Source organism: Bombus flavifrons, chromosome 7, assembly GCF_040668555.2.
Source record: "Bombus flavifrons isolate JBK064 chromosome 7, iyBomFlav1_principal, whole genome shotgun sequence".
NCBI lineage: Eukaryota > Metazoa > Arthropoda > Insecta > Hymenoptera > Apidae > Bombus > Bombus flavifrons.
In genome coordinates, this window is record NC_138448.1 from 895300 (window position 1) to 912208 (window position 16909).

Below are 16909 nucleotides of genomic sequence, written 5' to 3' on the forward strand. Positions count from 1 at the left end.
CATCTCTTTAATCGTAAACTTTATGGGATATTCCGATTTAGACGATTATTTTTTATTGATTTTTGGTACGTAACAAAAAAATGATATTGTATGTAGATATTTCGAATAGTTCATGTCAATATCACAATATAGCAAAATTCGAGAGAACTGTGCCACCAATTTGAGAAATACTAGTTTAGGCAGAATGCATTCAAACTTTTCGGCATCATTATAATTAGCTTTAATTAGCTTACACCTTAAGTACTTCATAAGTATTAGGACACAATACGGAAAATGAGCTGAATCTAATAAATTTAATTTTATTAAATTTTTTATTTTAATAACATCAGTAACATCAGATTAAAACCTTTGGAGTTATTGTTAGACTGCAGAAGTTTATGCAAGTGCATATTTTTATAGAATGCAAGTAGAAAAACGAAAACCCGATAGAAATTTGTTATATGACTAAAAGACTATAAAAATGTGCTTTTTTTGTTTTCCACTCTTTGCATAATGCAGATATTTTGCACATTTATGTTTAAATACATATGTAAGAACATATTACATCCTTATGTGACGTATTTATCCTATTATATTGATTTAGTTTGTCATAACTGTATAAAGTGCTAATAACAATAATATGTAATCGATGTTAAATATGGACTACGTTAAACTGTGTATTTGAAATTTCGTATGGTTGGTTAAGCGTCAGATGTAATACCACGTGTTTCGAATTAAGATAGTTCGATTTGATTAATTCGCATCGTTACCTCCAACGTGAACCGTGTGGCGAGTAGGATGGAAATGTCTGAGAACTGTTCTTAAATTTTGTGAAATACAAATATTTGAAAAGACTGACGAGTGTTATATTCTACACGCAAATATCATCAATTAACAACGGCAAATTTGGACAAATTGTTTGCAATTTATTATTAGACATAAATAGATATTAGATATTAAATATCTTGCTAGATATTCAATTGTTAAATATTTAAAATTTTAAACATACATTAAATATATTTCTGACATATTTTGTTTATTTTTATGTATATATCTGCATATTTTATGTTTATAAACATCCGCAGTCTAGTTATTATAATTGGTTTAAAATTTTATAATGTAGAGCATCTGTATAATCTATACATATGGTATAAAAGTGTCGTCAATTATAAATAATGCAATTAACGTTTATTTTCTCGGGATTCTGATATTATTAGATTGTCCATCGTATTTATTAATCTTTGGTTTCATGTATTTCAAAAATAAAAAATATTAATAAAAATTAATAATAAAAATATTTAATTTATTTAAAATATTCTTAATGAAGTGATCTAATCAAAGAATTGTGAGTGTCAGTATAGAACTGTCGATTAATTGTTTTCTATAATTTTTGTAAATAACTTTTACAAATATTTTTTGCTTGTTCTAAATCATTATCATCCATGAATATATCATTCTGAAATTTAAATTAACAAATTGCGGACTTCAATACACAATTTATTATTTTCCACAATTTCTGCATAAATAACATTTATAAACATTTTTCACATATTCTTAACTCGAAATGCATAATTCTGACCGATTAATCGGTTTCTTAATAATCTGGATCAATTACTACATGGTACATAAAATCAGTAAGTGTCCTAATACTTATGAATTGTTGAACCTGTGTACCGCTATCTCAATTTTATGCATATCATATACCTACATAAATATTTTAGGAACACATTTTTATCACCTATGCAATGAAAAGATCCAAAAATCGAATTTTAAGCTTTCTAAACTAGAATACCCTCATAATTTTCGATCAATCAAGATTCTATATACCAACTGTTACCATCAACTCTCTTGATCCGAGTATGAATCGCGATAAAAAATTTCTCTCACTGTATTTTCAATATTTTCGACTATGTTCGTATCTGTATATATGTATATGTGCATTTGCTCTATGTACACATGAGGCAGAGAGAGCAAAGTGTAAGTGTGGCGGTTTTAATATATAATTGCTAGAATTATAGTGCAGGTATCGCTCTGCTCCGGAACCTGCTTTCAACTATGTACTTTATAGAATAGACATGTTCGAGCAGCGGCACGGAGGCGTTCAGCCTATTTCATGACAGTGTTATCATGCCAACTGGCTGACATAATTAAATAGAGATCTGACACAAGTTAAGGTTGCTACAAGTCACAATCTGACATCGACAAAGACGATCCTATTTTATATGAACTGTGGTACCTTTCTCTGCCGCTTGAACAAGCGAGTGATTGTTTATATAATATAAAGATAATATTTATGTACAAGTTTTCTATAAAATCAGATACTGAAATGAATAGCGATGGATACAATATTACCTAGTTAAATGTATGTGTCAATATTTATAGTAATTCCAAATATATTCTTACGTAAGTTGTCGCACGCAAGAGAGAGGAAGATTCTGAAAAATTGTTTGGGAGATTATTTTAGCGAAAAATAATTTTTTCAATAAAAAATATATTGCGCTAATTAATAATTAAATTGAGAATTATTTTAGCTATACTGTGTGAACACAAATATTTTTAGTTTTGTAGGTTTATATAAATTTTCTATTTATAATAATTAAAATAATTTTCTTAATTACTCTACAATAGAAATCCAAGTTTAATTTCAATTATTTGTTTATTTATAATAATGCAATTATTTTTTGAGCTAACAATTCTATTCTTGGAAGATAAATGCAATTTTTTACATTTTGATACTTCAATATTCTGAAAATATAAAATTAAATCACAAATGTCGATTCCTAATATTTATCTATTATATAATGACTTTACATATAATACAATTCAATAGAATTTTAGAAAAATTAAGATTGGATTTCTTAATTTAGATATTATTAGTCTGTTATTTACATGCATTTATTTATAATCCCGTCTATATTATATAATATCTAATGTATTATACTCATAATAAAGTTCCAAAATAATTATAGAATTATAAGCAATTATAATCCTCTAAAACGTTTTATCGCAATGATAATAAGATCACAAACCTCGAATATTACAAACATTGCATTTGTAGTTTTATAAATTTCATGTAACAAATATTACATTGATATTGATATTTTCATTGAATGTATAAGTTTATTACGATATTGATAAAATTGTAATTTATTAACTAAATATAAATTAAGAACAGAATCTTCATATATAAAATCATCCGTTATAATCTCCCAAAAATTTGTACATCCTCTTTGAAACGCCCTATATAGCGCGAAATAAACTATTTTTGCAATTATCATAGCAAAACAGTGTACGTTTCATTTTGTGTGCATCAAGTATAGAAATTCGTTCAATTTCGAAATAGTACATATATTCAAACAAAGTAAAATTATAAAAATGGTTAGTCATGAATAAGTGATTCATTAAAGATATTCTGTTGTCAAATCAAAATTTATGCAATATGGTACATATACATACAGTATCTTTAATACATCACTTGGCACAGATTTTAACATTTGTACCGATAAATTAATTAGTAATAGCCCGTAATTATTTCTGTGTGACGATTACGAACGAAGGTAGATATTTACAGAAAGGCAGCCCCTCTTCCGATAATTTTTTAATATATTATCAGTGTCATCATCCTAGGTAGTGTCGTGAAGGTTTTAGTTGGAGGTCACTGTTTATTAAAAAGTTACTATGAAAAAACGTTTACTCAAAAATACATAATTTTCTGGGCACCATTTGTATTTAATAAAATGTATAAATGTAAATCGAATGCTCTTGTTTATCTTTCTTCTTTACCTTTACATACTGAAGACTATGTTATTGATATTTCTTATAACTCCTACAGAACTGACTTTTTAAACCTTTTCAACAAAAAAAAGATAACTCACGATCAGTACTGAACAGCTCGTTGTATTTAATTTCGTTACTACAAAATGACGTATGTTATGCAGTAAAAGTGTGGGCATAGAAGGGACTTCGTCCCAGCCCCTGCACTCTCACCCGAAAAAGATCTAAGCTAATCCAACCCCTATTTCAACTTAAACAGAAATGAATAGATACGGTTTGGTTTTTACGGGATACGGTTTCATAATACAATTTAGGATGGTGATTTTGACAATATATTAAAAGATTATCGAAATCGAAGATGGCTCCCTGTTTATAAATATTTATCTAAACGAGTATAAACGCTTGCTTTTGTATTATAATAAAAACCACCAATATATGTTGCTCGAGTGATTGTACATGACTTACAATTTTCACATGCTTTTGAACACTTGGCAATCGAATTTATAAAACAATAATTTAGAATATTTCAGCAAAAAAAGAAATGTTATATAATCATTTTTGTAAATAATACAGAAATACATTGACGACATGTGTTTATCAACAAAAGAGTAAAAGCAATATAAGAAAAAATTCCTTATATCAAATTATATGATATAAACATACTTCAAGCTAGTTGCATTTGAAACAAAATTTTCAAGAAATGCAATCATGATCTTACTTATGTAATATTCTCATAATTATATGTGTAATGTTTGGGATTTATACAACTGATTCCAATAACAACAATAGTGCACTTCATCACAAACAGTTTTTCCTTTTTCTTATTTAATACTTTCTGTGAAATATTTAACGTGAGTATCTTGAAAGGGTGTAATGTGATTATAAAATTTAGTAGAAGTACAAACAGTGATCTGAATTAACTTTTTCAATTTACTCCGTGGTTTTTGGACGTAATATTCATGCTTTGGTCGGGAACATATCGTACAAGATAGTCATCAATTTCACTTTCTGTCAGCATTTTCTATTTTCGTTGAAATTACTTGAATACCAATCGATTGCACTTAAAGATTATATGCTACATATATGAACATGGTAATTCATCCTTATGTTCATAACACAGTATTGCTATAATCCATGGTATGTGAACATTGAGTAACTTATATCTCTTTTGGTTATATTTTTCCTTTCATTTTTATATGATGTGTGATTTGTGTATTATATGGATACAATAAAATATATTAATGGTATTACAACTGTACAATGATGAATAATATCTCTACTGTATCTTAAATTAAAATTACATACAGTTATTTCATAAACGTAGGTAAATGCATCCTACATGCTAACAATGCGTCAAAAATTCATGACATGATAACGATGCTCCTTTTAAAGCAGATAAAAAAAGATAGAAAAAAAGAAAAGAAAAAGTTGTAAAAGGACTAGAATGAAATACTGACTAGAAATCTCACATCTTAAAGAACTTCCAGAGAAGCAATTTAAAATTCACTATAAAAGAGCATTTACTTTGTGCTAATAATAATTCTTCTTTTTTCTTTTTGCAATAGATGCACACAAATTAAATATGAAATTTCATTATTTTGGACTTTTAAGCTTAATATTGTTTGTATGTAGGATACACATTTGTCCCGTATCACTACAAATTCTCATTACCTAAAAGGCCATTTAAGATTTTTTCTCATTGCCTGGGAAGATACCAGTGCCATACTTTGGAAGCGCTAGATTTTTTAAAATATATTTTTTCCCTTTTAGCTTTAATCTTCAGTTGTGCCTTTTCATATGGAAATAATTGGAAAGTGTATTTATGAAAAAAGTCATCAGTAACTAAGAAATGCTAAAGTAAAAACTATCTTACATATTTGCAGCATTACATAAAAGAATATAATTAATACTATTTTGATAAAATCTGCTAAAAGAAAAAGTATTGTGCTTTAAATCAAGTATCCACCAAATATATAAAATATCTTTTAATAAAAATTATTATCTGTGATATATTTATTCAAATATTTAAATATGTCACAAATAAATATTTTTAAAAGTACTGTTGAGTATAAATTATAATTTAAATAAATTTATAATCAGTCAAAATAAGTTTATAAAAAGGAGAAATATAAATTATAACTGCTATATAGATCTTGCATTCGTAATTGTTTTCCTTAAGATAAGAATATTGAATATTTGATTTCATTAAGGTTTTGATTTCATTCATATAATGTACAATTATTTTATTAAGAAATATTTACCAATATTCATTAGTGGATACTCAGCTATATATAGTATGGTATTATATACTTTTTCACTTTTGGCAATAGCACTTCCAGACAGTGGCAGTAGGCACTTTGATGACAATAATAAGATAATAATGAATATAAAATGTTACAAGTTAATCCACCTTTGAGGCAGGTAAACCATTTCCAACAACCAGCTGCTCCTTGGGAAAGTCTAGAATTACGGTTACATGAAAACCCATATTTGCAGAGGCAATCACATACTCGCAAAAGGAAAACCAGCTAAATGCTGTTAAGAAAAATATTATAAGTTTTACACAGTGCAACTAAATTTTTTATATGTAGCGAATTATATGTATGTATCTCATAACAATGACTTATTTATATTTTGATGCATTACTAAAGATTTTGTAAATACTTATATCTAAATTTTGTATATAACATCAATATTTGTAATTATTAAATTTCTTTAAAATATGTTAATTTTCTTACCGAGATCATGACACAGTAACCTATGCTTTAGAAAGAAAACGATGAGACCAACAGTACTAACAAGACTAGTTATAAAAAGTGCCTGTTTGTATTGAAGACTTGGTGCATTTGGTGTTACAAGACGACCCAATCTCACTTCTGCTAGCATATATGTTAAAGAACTGATCATAAAGATAATGAAAATTTTTTCATGCACATCTGAAAAGTAGCATTTCTTGTTAAGTCAATTTTTAGCTATAAGATGATTATATACATAATTTATGACATGTTATTAATAAATTCTAGTATTTTATTTTTTACACTTTAGTATACAAATAGTCTCTATTATATCTTACATTATTACTCACAATAATTTTCTCTGTTAGAAATATATGTGACTCCACATAGTGCTGCCACTTCTGCTATGCTTAACCAATAACATAGATTTAAAAGTCTAAATCCCATAATTTTGGAAGGTACATCTTCAACTGTTTTAAGTATTTTATAATAATATGAATAATATACAGTAGCAATAATTAAGCGAGGACCTATGTGTAGAGCTATGCTTATGCGCCACAAATATCGTTGAGGAGATATACCAGTGATAGCTGAGATCGATGGAAGTACATTATAAACCTAAAATAAAAAATAGATAAATTAGGAGAGGTAATAAAATTTAATATATTGATCACAATCATAATAGGTATGTGAATTCCATACCCTGCAGTGTGTTTCATGGATATCATCTTGTTGAAAGATATATGCTGTAACAAAACAAACTAAAAGTGTGACCAGAGGTAAAGACACTGTTGCCAAACACAGTTTTTTAAATGATATTGCCATATATATGGAACTTTTACTGTTTCCCACATTGTTCAGTTCCATAGTGAAATTATCTAATATTTTGGCATTGACGCACAAAATAAAAAGTGAGTTTAAAAGGATGCAAGATCTGAATCAATCTATATTAAAATCATTTCTCCTTTCAATTTTCATTGAAAAAATCAAAACGTTCTTTTAAAAGTTTCATAATATGCCTGTAAATAGAAAACAAATTTTACATTAATGAAACAGCATACCACAAAGAAGCATACTGAAATGTAATCAATATTTTCAATACATACATGCAGATTATCATACATTACACAAAGCAAAGTTAACATTCCATTAACAATATTTAACAACTACTCTTAACACTATTATATCACATACAAATATATATTAATCATAACAAAATTTGCTTGTAATCACATTATTTATGCATTTTAATAAACGTTTCAAACAAATATATTGCAGTAAGATTTATGAAATAAAACAAAAATAATTCTGGAAGACAATAAAAATCGTAATATGTCAGATTCTCTTTACAAATGTTACACACAAAATGATAAGTATATTTAGTTAATTACTCTATTTTCAGAATTGATTTCGCGGATAACCTACTTTTTCTATTTATAGCAAACAAAGGCACTGTCACGGGCCACGGATAACGCGTCGTTCGTGACATTTGCCTGGAGGCGATTTATTATATTTATGACTATGACACTCCTGCACGGAATCCGCAACAATGGTCAACTTTGTTCATGCGACCAATGATTTGATGAGTGATAGAAACTTCTTTGAATTTATTTGAAAGCTGTCAATAATTTTACCAATCTTTCTTTCCTCTTTCTTTTTTTGTCTACAGTGTATGAGGAGTTACTTCACTTAAATGATTATATCTGTTCTATACAATAATGCAGTTATATTATATATCCACTTTGACAGCGTATTTGTTAACTCATTTAGTGCGCACCTGTTAAGGTCCTATTCAAGTATTTATGATTTCTGGTTTGAAAAGCATGTATTTAAGTATATACATAAAGGATAAACAGCACATATAATGTACGATTAAATGAGATTTCAATGCTGCATTTGTGTCATTTATGTCACATTTTTTAATCAATAACAATTTATTTGAGTCAAGATTCTGTCAATTGTGACTTGTTCATTCATATTCATTTATGTTTTTCATGCAGAAAATCAGAAGAATTTACCTTGTTCCGTATGTACAAACGTGTCGTCTGCTAGCCTGCGAATTTCTGTTCGAAAGGATGCCATCTATGATTTTTATAAATGCTTCTGGATGCTACTTTAAGCTAGCGCCAATTTTAAACTTTTTTATTTCTCAATTATATGAAAATATTATGTATTTATATATATATATATATATATATATATATATATATTTATATATATATATATATATATATATATATATATATATAACCACATATATATTAAGATAATATATATTATAAATATATTATAAAAACGTTGTGTTAATAATAGAAATTAAGAAAGTATAGGGACATTTTATACTGAAAAAGTATAGAATAATTTTAATTTTATTAGAAATATAATTACAAATTTCCTAACTGAAAATTTATCTCGCTTGTTCTCTTTCATATGGTTCCTGTTCCACCTCGTATTCAATTTCGACCCTTGGACGGACTCTCTTTTGCGATTTCTGTTTCCTGACAATTACTTTCTTCGCTTTTTTACTGGTTGTAGGTACTAGATCCTATAATAGCACGATAATTTTAAATGCAATCATATTATAAATAAGAATAAAAGTAAAAGATTATAATATTAGTTACTTCAATATCGCCATTGTCGGATACAAAGTCGTCAGATAATTCGATATCCTCTTTTTGTCCTGAATCACTGTCCTCATCCTGTTAAAATGGATTAATTAATATTAAACAGAAAATGGCGGAAAATGTAACACTCAGTAATTCATATTTAAACGAGGATAATACATATATTTATATCTAAATGAAGGACAAATTACCATAGATACTTCTTGAATATCAAAATTATCGTCCTCATCTTCGTCATCAGTTTCTGCTTCTATGAAATGAGGTGTATTTGCTTCTCTTTCTCTCTCTTTCTCATCTGCTTCTAATTCTAACTCTACTTCTTTCTCAATTTCTTGTTCCTTTTCTTCTTCTCCTTCACTCTCAGCCTCGCTTTCACCTTCAACTTCAACAGCTTCAACAGCTTTGTCAAACACTTTTTGTGGGAAATTATAAATATCATTATACTGAAAGAAAAATGACGATGAAGAAGAAAATTTAGATATTAACATTTATATGTATAATTATAAAGAGAAGAATGTGTACCATGCCCTGTTTTAATCTTTCCATAAGTTGTTTTTCTATTGCAGTTTCTAATCTGGCAGCTATAAGAGCCTTTTCTTCTCTGCGTCTTTCTCTCCTCTCAATTTTTCTTTGAATTGGTACAATTTTTTTTTGTCTTCTCAATCTTATTCTTCTCATACGTAAGAGGTATTGTGTAATTTTTATAAATCTTTGCTTGCATTTTGCTTTTATGAAACCAGGCCAATACAATAAATTTTCATTGATTTGCTGTATTGCTTTTTCAAAATTTCTGGAAAGCTTCACCCTTTCCCACGCATTCTTTGGGAAATGTATTCTATAAGGAATAGAATGTACAATTAATAATAATATTAGACAGTTTTGAAAGAATACAACATCTAAGTTAAATCTTTACCTTTCTGCTGTTCTCATGTATAAGTAAATAATACCATTTTCTTCCCTAATTGTGGCATACTGACTGTTTGCAAGAGGACAAGACGCTCTACTGCATAAACCCGTAAGATTATATTCATTGCGACAAAACCTCTGCGACTTTGTACTACAAAAGTAAAGAATAAATTATATCACAGAAAACCATTATTCTGTTTTTTAAGTCATACATACTTTACTTTAAAAGAACAGAAGGATTTATTGATGACACTCCATACGACCTAAAACAATTTATCATTGTATAACATATTAAAAATCAATATAAGCAGTTTTTAATGTACTCACGTCGTCGTGCTGCATTTTGTTTTTATATTACTTTTATACTATATTATATATATACTTTTATATTATTACGTTTTCTAAAGAGATATTGTAATAGTCATTTAAATGTTTACAAATTATACTTGTAAAAGAATACACGTGCATTCAAAGATTCTTGAACGATATAGGTTATACTTAGTTCACCGCATGTAGTTCCTAATTCGTAACTGATGGCGCTATAGCCTAGAGCAGACATTTTTAAATTTAAACTACAAAAATTCATTCATATAAATATGTATACACTGGAATACATTACACTACACATTATATGATATTCTTCAATGATACCAGTGATATAGCAGACGAAATATAGATGTACAGTATACGGTATTACAAGATTACAGGAACATTTTTTGACTCTTATTTGCGCAATCACTATTTATAGTTATCTAGATATAGTTAATGATGTTAATTAACAAATCAACATTCTGGCTATTGATTTCCAATAGAATCCATGAATAAAAATGAAAGGACGTCGTCCTTACGTGTTTTCGAAAAGATAAAACCTGACATACTAGTCAATACTGTTATAAAATTATAAAATATTAGAAAAAATAAATATTAAATTTAAAATATTTGCAAACATTTTTGTCGAGTGCTTTATTGTTATGGATAAAGATGTGGATATGTATTTCTTACGTTTTAACAAAAGCATTAAGCAAAGTTAAATTCAGCTAAATATTATTAAAATAAATTTATTAGTCTTGAACTTAAATAACATTAATAATAATATAAAAATAAATTAGTCTTTTCACAATTTACAACATATTAATATATGAAGTATAACATAGAATTGAAATATTTTATGTATAATTGAACAGTATTAATATAATGTTATTCTCTTATATGATACTCGTATATGAAATACAATGTAGAATTGAAATATTTTGTGTGTATAATTGAACAGAATTAATATAATGTTGATCGTACAGAATTAATAAATAATTTACATGTAGCTTATTAATAAATTATGAAAAACATTAAAGTTCATAAATAATAAATAAATAATGTAAAAAATGTGTAATAATATACAAAGACTAAAATAAAAGAAATAATAAAATTTATATATATAGTTAACATTAATTTTATTGCAATTTCATTTGCGTGCTTCTTCTTTTGGGAATCCACGTAGATCCGAGTCAATTGTAGCACAGATGAAGTATTTGTAGTTACTTACAATATTCCACTGCTGAGAAAACAGGAGAGCATGGAGGATACTTATCTCGAATAAATTTGCCTCTACTATTTTTATTTCTTAACATGCGATTGAACAATTTTAATGAAGCAACTTCATGCGCGGAAAGTAATATTATGCAGAATCGCGTAAATATTTTCTTTGTTTTAGGTCCTTTACTACATCCTATAAAAGTCTCCACCCTTTTTCTCAGGCGTCCAACTCGTAGTTTTAATGCCTTGTTTTCTTTTATTATTGAGATTAGCTTTATTTTGAGATTGTCCACGTTCTCCTTTGTATTTTGCGGGGTGTTTTTATAGTTACGATCATGGAGAACTATTTCATACACAGTTAGAGATTGGTCCTTCTCTATTGGATTTGCGCTCGTTAGTGTATTAATGAGAAACAATTCTCATTAACTGCAATAAGAAATAATGTTCAGTATTGTATGTAGAGATTTTAGTCCTGGAATATTAACATTTTATATCACGCCAAGTTGGATCATTCATTAATATCTCCCATAAATGATAGAACCTTGTTTTTTACAATAGTGCATCTAGGTAGAAAGATATATCCATACTTTGGGCATTGTGTGTAATCAAAGTAAGTAGTGTATTTGAAACTTATTTCAACTTACGTATCTCTTTGCCACTTCTAGGAGAATCAATGCATTTTATAGCAATACTTGGTTCAAGAACTTTTTTAATTGTTGAAGATGATGCAAAGATACCTTCACTTTTATCTGGAAACAAAAATCATACATATATATATGTCGGGTTTACATTGCAATTAGGATTAGGGGCGTGAAACGAATCGTCGTTTGGTTTACGCATTGTCGATAAGCAATAGAGAAGACATTGACTAGTGCAGATACGATTATTATAGGATTGGACAAGGAACCGTGGTAATTAGATACTCGAGAAACTAATGACAATGATCCTAGGCTCAATAACGAATCCGCGGTCGACGGGATGGTGGATGAACATGCTCACAAAATCTAAGTCGGACTCTTTGTTAAAACGTGGAATATCCACCGAGCGTGCAGACGTTACGTAACTCGCTAATACGACCTCACCAGAGAATGACTTTCCTTCGCGATTATGCTGCAGAGGAAAACTATGATGGGGTGTGTCTAAGGACACGAGATTCTTGGATTCGTCGAGGATAGCCTTCGTTTAGAAGGTGAGGGAAATTGGCGTTGCTGCTAATTGGTCAATCTCCATATCGGTGGTTAGAAAAAGATGCTAGCCGCCCTCGAGGGAAAGTTGCTAGTGGGAGACGCCGTTCGTTGAAAGAAATAGATCTCCCCTATCTTCCCGTAGTTGGGACAAAGACTGTTTATCTGTTCGAAGGACTTTAGGTAACTAGATATTAGTGTTTATAACGGCCCTCGGGCTAGCTGATCACGTACTGTGGAGAGACATCGACATCTGGCAATCATCTTTCTCGAAGAATAGGAACTGCGTGTGGCCACGGGACAGAGACCGTTGGAATGTTTACTGTCATGTGTCGCCAGAGATATTTCTTTTAAGGAGAGCTATAGAATTACTTCATACCTTTGTTAGGCAAAACGTTCATCCCTTGACCGCGGCTACGTTCGGCGACTGGCTATCGCCTCGAGCCCAAGCTCATTATCACAAATCTTGAACAAATACAATCGGATCGAAAGACGACAATTGTTTAATTACGCCTATGATAGAATCTAGACTACGGTGTTAAGGGATTTTCCCGGGGTTCCAAAGGGAGGACTCCGATGTCCTTTCATCTCCGACACGGCCATCCTGACTATCACACGTCCTAGTGTGTAACTAAAATATTGCAAAAATTTTTTTTTTTTCTTTTTTTTTTTTTTTTTTTTTTTTTACATTAGACTCGACGTAACTGATATTATTTACCATTCAATTAAATGTTCCAAATAAGTCGAGGGTCCATTTCGATAACGAGATTCTGTTCAGCGGTTTGACAAGCAGGGAAATGGAAAAGAACTAAAATTAGTGGCGTTATAATTTGTATCCAAAGTGCTAGTTGCATTCCGTGAGTTATCAGTCAGACCATAACGACACGACAGATCATTTTCGATTTCGTACACGGGTGAATCTCAGATTGTTGGATCGTGTTACTACGTTGGGCGTATTACGAAGGCGCAGAGTGTCCCACTGGACGTATTACGAAGGCGCAGAGTGTCCCACTGGACGTATTACGAAGGCGCAGAGTGTCCCACTGGACGTATTACGAAGGCGCAGAATGTCCCACTGGACGTATTACAAAGGCGCAGAATGTCCCACTGGACGTATTACAAAGGCGCAGAATGTCCCACTGGACGTATTACAAAGGCGCAGAATGTCCCACTGGACGTATTACGAAAGCGCAGAATGTCCCACTGGACATATTACGAAAGCTCAGAGTGTCCCACTGGACATATTACGAAAGCGCAGAGCACCACACTGGATGCACAGCCGCAACGTGGTATTAATGATCCTCTGAGGTCCGTGAACTTGCATCGTTATTATCACCGTCGTTGTCATCATCGTAGACGTCTAACTCAGCAGGAACGCTGCTGTCTGGCGTTTTTCTCAGTCTGTCATGTCTGTCCTTATATGATCTTTTACCGTCTAAAGTTTCTAAGGTGTACCTATCTCCTTCCAAAATCTCTGCTATCCTGAATGGACCCCTGAATTTCGGATCTAGCTTCGTTTGGTTTCTTTCCTCGTTTTTGCGTAATACAAAATCACCAAGGTTAAACCTAACTACTTGAGCTTTGTTTTTGTCGAACCTATCCTTATCGTATTTGGCACTTGCTTCTATATTCTTTATCGCCTGTTGTCTTACATGGGAGATGTCTAATTCTCTTTCTTCGATGTTGTCGGGTACGGACAAGCCGTAGGGTCTCGCTGTTTTACCGATTAGTAGTTCCAATGGGCTCGACTTAGTCACGCGGTTGGGGGTAGAATTTAAAGCTAGTTGTGTTTCCCCGATCGCGTCTTGCCAGGACCGCCCGGTCGTTTCTATTGTTGTGAACGTATTTTTTTTAGCGTACCCATAATACGCTTTACCTGTCCGTTGGCCCTGCTAGCACCGGTTGCCATTAAGTGGAGTTTAATATGTTTATCTCTACAAAGTCTTGAAATTCTTTGCCTGTAAAACATCTTCCTCGGTCTGCTATTATCCAGCGAGGACTCCCGAATAAAAATATAGCATACTTAAGTGTTTTAACGATACTAAGGGAATCTATTTTACGAGTATGATGCAGATATACGAATTTAGTAAAAACGTCGACCAAAACAATGACATATTCTTTCGAATCACTTTCACCGCTTAGTTTGCCCGCTATGTCCACGTGAACTGTATGCCAGGGTATGCTGGTCTTAGGTATAGGACGTAATTCAGCTTGTATTTTACCTGAACTTGCCTTCGAAACTTGACAAGCATGACGGTTCTCTACGAATTTACGAACATATTTTCGTCATTCCTTCGAACCAGTAATACTCGCACAGTTTCTCAAGCGTTTTATCCCAACCTAAGTGCATAATGGACTGGTGCACATGGTTAATAACGGACCACCTAAAACCTCTTGGGACAATGGGCAAGCGGAGAGGTCTGCCTTTTCTCTGTATCTTACGATGAAGGAATTACCGGACCGTAATTCATACATATTCGCTATATTTTCCGTGAGCTCCTCGTTTTGCAATTTATTGACGATCTCAGAAATTTGGGAGTCGCAACGTTGTCCCGCTAATAGCCAATCTTCGGAGATTTCGGTCGGATTGATTTCCTTCTCTACGACTTTGTTGATCGTACGGTGATCTAAGTCTACGGGGTTCCGCGAGAAGAAATCTACGTGAGCCTCTCGTTTACCTTCTTGATACATAATGTCAAAAGTAAAAGTTTGTAAGCAAGCCCACCACCTGTAAACACTGTCATTTAATTTCACACCATTTCTAGAGATGACTTTAAGGAATTACAATCAGTAACGACAAGAAATTCTCGATCATGTAAATAGTGGCGAAAATGTTTAACAGCGTATAACGACTGCTAACGTCTCTAGTCCATATGAATGATACCTAGATTCCGCAAGGTTAGTTCCTTTTCTGTAATATTTCACTACCCTGTTTTTAGCTTCAACCTTATGCGTTAAAGTAACCCCATATACATCCAAACTAGCGTCAGTATGTAATCCTATCGGATAATCAGGGTCAAATATCGTTAACGCCAAAGCATCAGTCCGGATGGAAGTTGCCTTTTGCCTCCTCTTTTCGTGTTTATCTGTCCAAGTTATGTTTTTGTTACCGAAAGTAAGTGTGCATAGAGGTTTCATTACCTGTGAAGATTTAGAGACGAATTTTCGGAAGTAAGAAACTAAACCTATGAACTGTCTATGCTGTGTGACGGTCGTTGGTTCAGGTAAAGAACTCAAGGTTTGCATTCCACCCGGGTTGGGGCGGACTTCTCCGTTATGAATTACATGTCCCAAATAGAGTACCGATATGTTTAGGAAAGAGCATTTATTAGATGAAAATCTGGCATTTACGAGGGTATTTAATACGGTGTATGGTCTTTTTAGAGCTCGATCTATGGAGTAGGCAACAATTAGAACATCATCCAAATAAACAACAATGTACGAATGGCACGTTGGCTGCCATACGTGTTTCCAAAGGAATCTCAAGCACGATCTCTCACTTCGTTCGCTCGCAACATGAAAACCGTCAGCCGTCGTCGAATACAACGAAGAAAAGTGCGGCATAAATCATTCCGACCAAATGGTTTCTTATGCCTTCTTAGAAAAGGGATCAAATGGTACCGAAGTCTTGGTACGACTACTTCCGGGGACCTCTGTGGCAAACGCCTGGACGGGTTTAAAATTGCAGCAAGGAAGAAATTAGAATATTTAGAAAGGTATTAGTTGCAAAATTATTAGGGCTGTTTAAAAAAATGCGAAAATCCTTGTTTTAACGGAGTCAGCGCAATATCGCCGCCCGGAAGAACGATCATGAAAATAAAAGGACGTCGAGTGGACAGAACAAAGGCACAAAAGAACTTGAAGAAAACAACAACTTATTGTCCAAATCGTCCGGTGCTGTATATTTTCTAGAATTAGGATGAATAGGGATTTGGCGAAATCCGCTGGCCATGTCGGACTAGTAAAATATCTCGCATTTGCAATCTCGCGACTGGATCCGCAATAAGGGGTAAAGGATACCGATCCGCGACCGTATTTTTTTATTTAGTTCTTGAAAATCTACTAATCATCTATCTGAACCATCGTTCGTCTTCACGTACGCGACGTACATTTACGCGAGTACGTAGGAAACCTGTAATGAATGAATCTTTGAATTTTCGAAAAGAAAGATTAATCG

General features: G+C 31.6%; 2 protein-coding genes across 4 annotated transcripts; both read right to left on the reverse strand.

Moving 5' to 3' along the window:
- Window positions 1–947: 947 nt before the first annotated feature.
- On the reverse strand, window positions 948–8630 carry LOC138181544 (post-GPI attachment to proteins factor 2-like). Of its 3 annotated transcripts, XM_069116403.1 has the most exons (6): window positions 7914–8474; window positions 7595–7796; window positions 7191–7507; window positions 6839–7106; window positions 6492–6689; window positions 948–6288 (listed from the first exon to the last, which is right to left on the reverse strand). In XM_069116403.1, the coding sequence occupies exons 3-6, from the start codon at window positions 7353–7355 to the stop codon at window positions 6155–6157; spliced, it is 765 nt and encodes a 254-aa protein (XP_068972504.1). In that variant the 5' UTR covers window positions 7356–7507; window positions 7595–7796; window positions 7914–8474; the 3' UTR covers window positions 948–6154. The 3 variants fall into 3 exon arrangements, with proteins under 3 accessions (XP_068972504.1, XP_068972503.1, XP_068972502.1); XM_069116402.1 differs by lacking the exons at window positions 7595–7796; window positions 7914–8474 and adding an exon at window positions 8507–8630; XM_069116401.1 differs by lacking the exon at window positions 7595–7796.
- A 209-nt stretch (window positions 8631–8839) lies between these two features.
- Rbm13 (RNA-binding motif protein 13) lies at window positions 8840–10541 on the reverse strand. Its single transcript, XM_069116959.1, has 7 exons — window positions 10346–10541; window positions 10235–10281; window positions 10026–10169; window positions 9635–9947; window positions 9304–9555; window positions 9110–9187; window positions 8840–9033 (listed from the first exon to the last, which is right to left on the reverse strand). The coding sequence occupies exons 1-7, from the start codon at window positions 10358–10360 to the stop codon at window positions 8896–8898; spliced, it is 987 nt and encodes a 328-aa protein (XP_068973060.1). The 5' UTR covers window positions 10361–10541; the 3' UTR covers window positions 8840–8895.
- Window positions 10542–16909: the final 6368 nt, after the last annotated feature.

Coding starts and splice junctions, on each gene's coding strand:
- LOC138181544 (XM_069116402.1), bottom strand. CDS start 7,355: ATGGAACTGAACAATGTGGGAAACAGTAAAAGTTCCATATATATGGCA. Junction 7,107..7,190: donor TCCATGAAACACACTGCAGG/GTATGGAATTCA, acceptor TTTTTATTTTAG/GTTTATAATGTACTTCCATC. Junction 6,289..6,491: donor GTTACTGTGTCATGATCTCG/GTAAGAAAATTA, acceptor TTTTCTTAACAG/CATTTAGCTGGTTTTCCTTT.
- Rbm13 (XM_069116959.1), bottom strand. Junction 10,170..10,234: donor TTCTGTTCTTTTAAAGTAAA/GTATGTATGACT, acceptor TTACTTTTGTAG/TACAAAGTCGCAGAGGTTTT. Junction 9,556..9,634: donor AAAGATTAAAACAGGGCATG/GTACACATTCTT, acceptor TTTTTCTTTCAG/TATAATGATATTTATAATTT.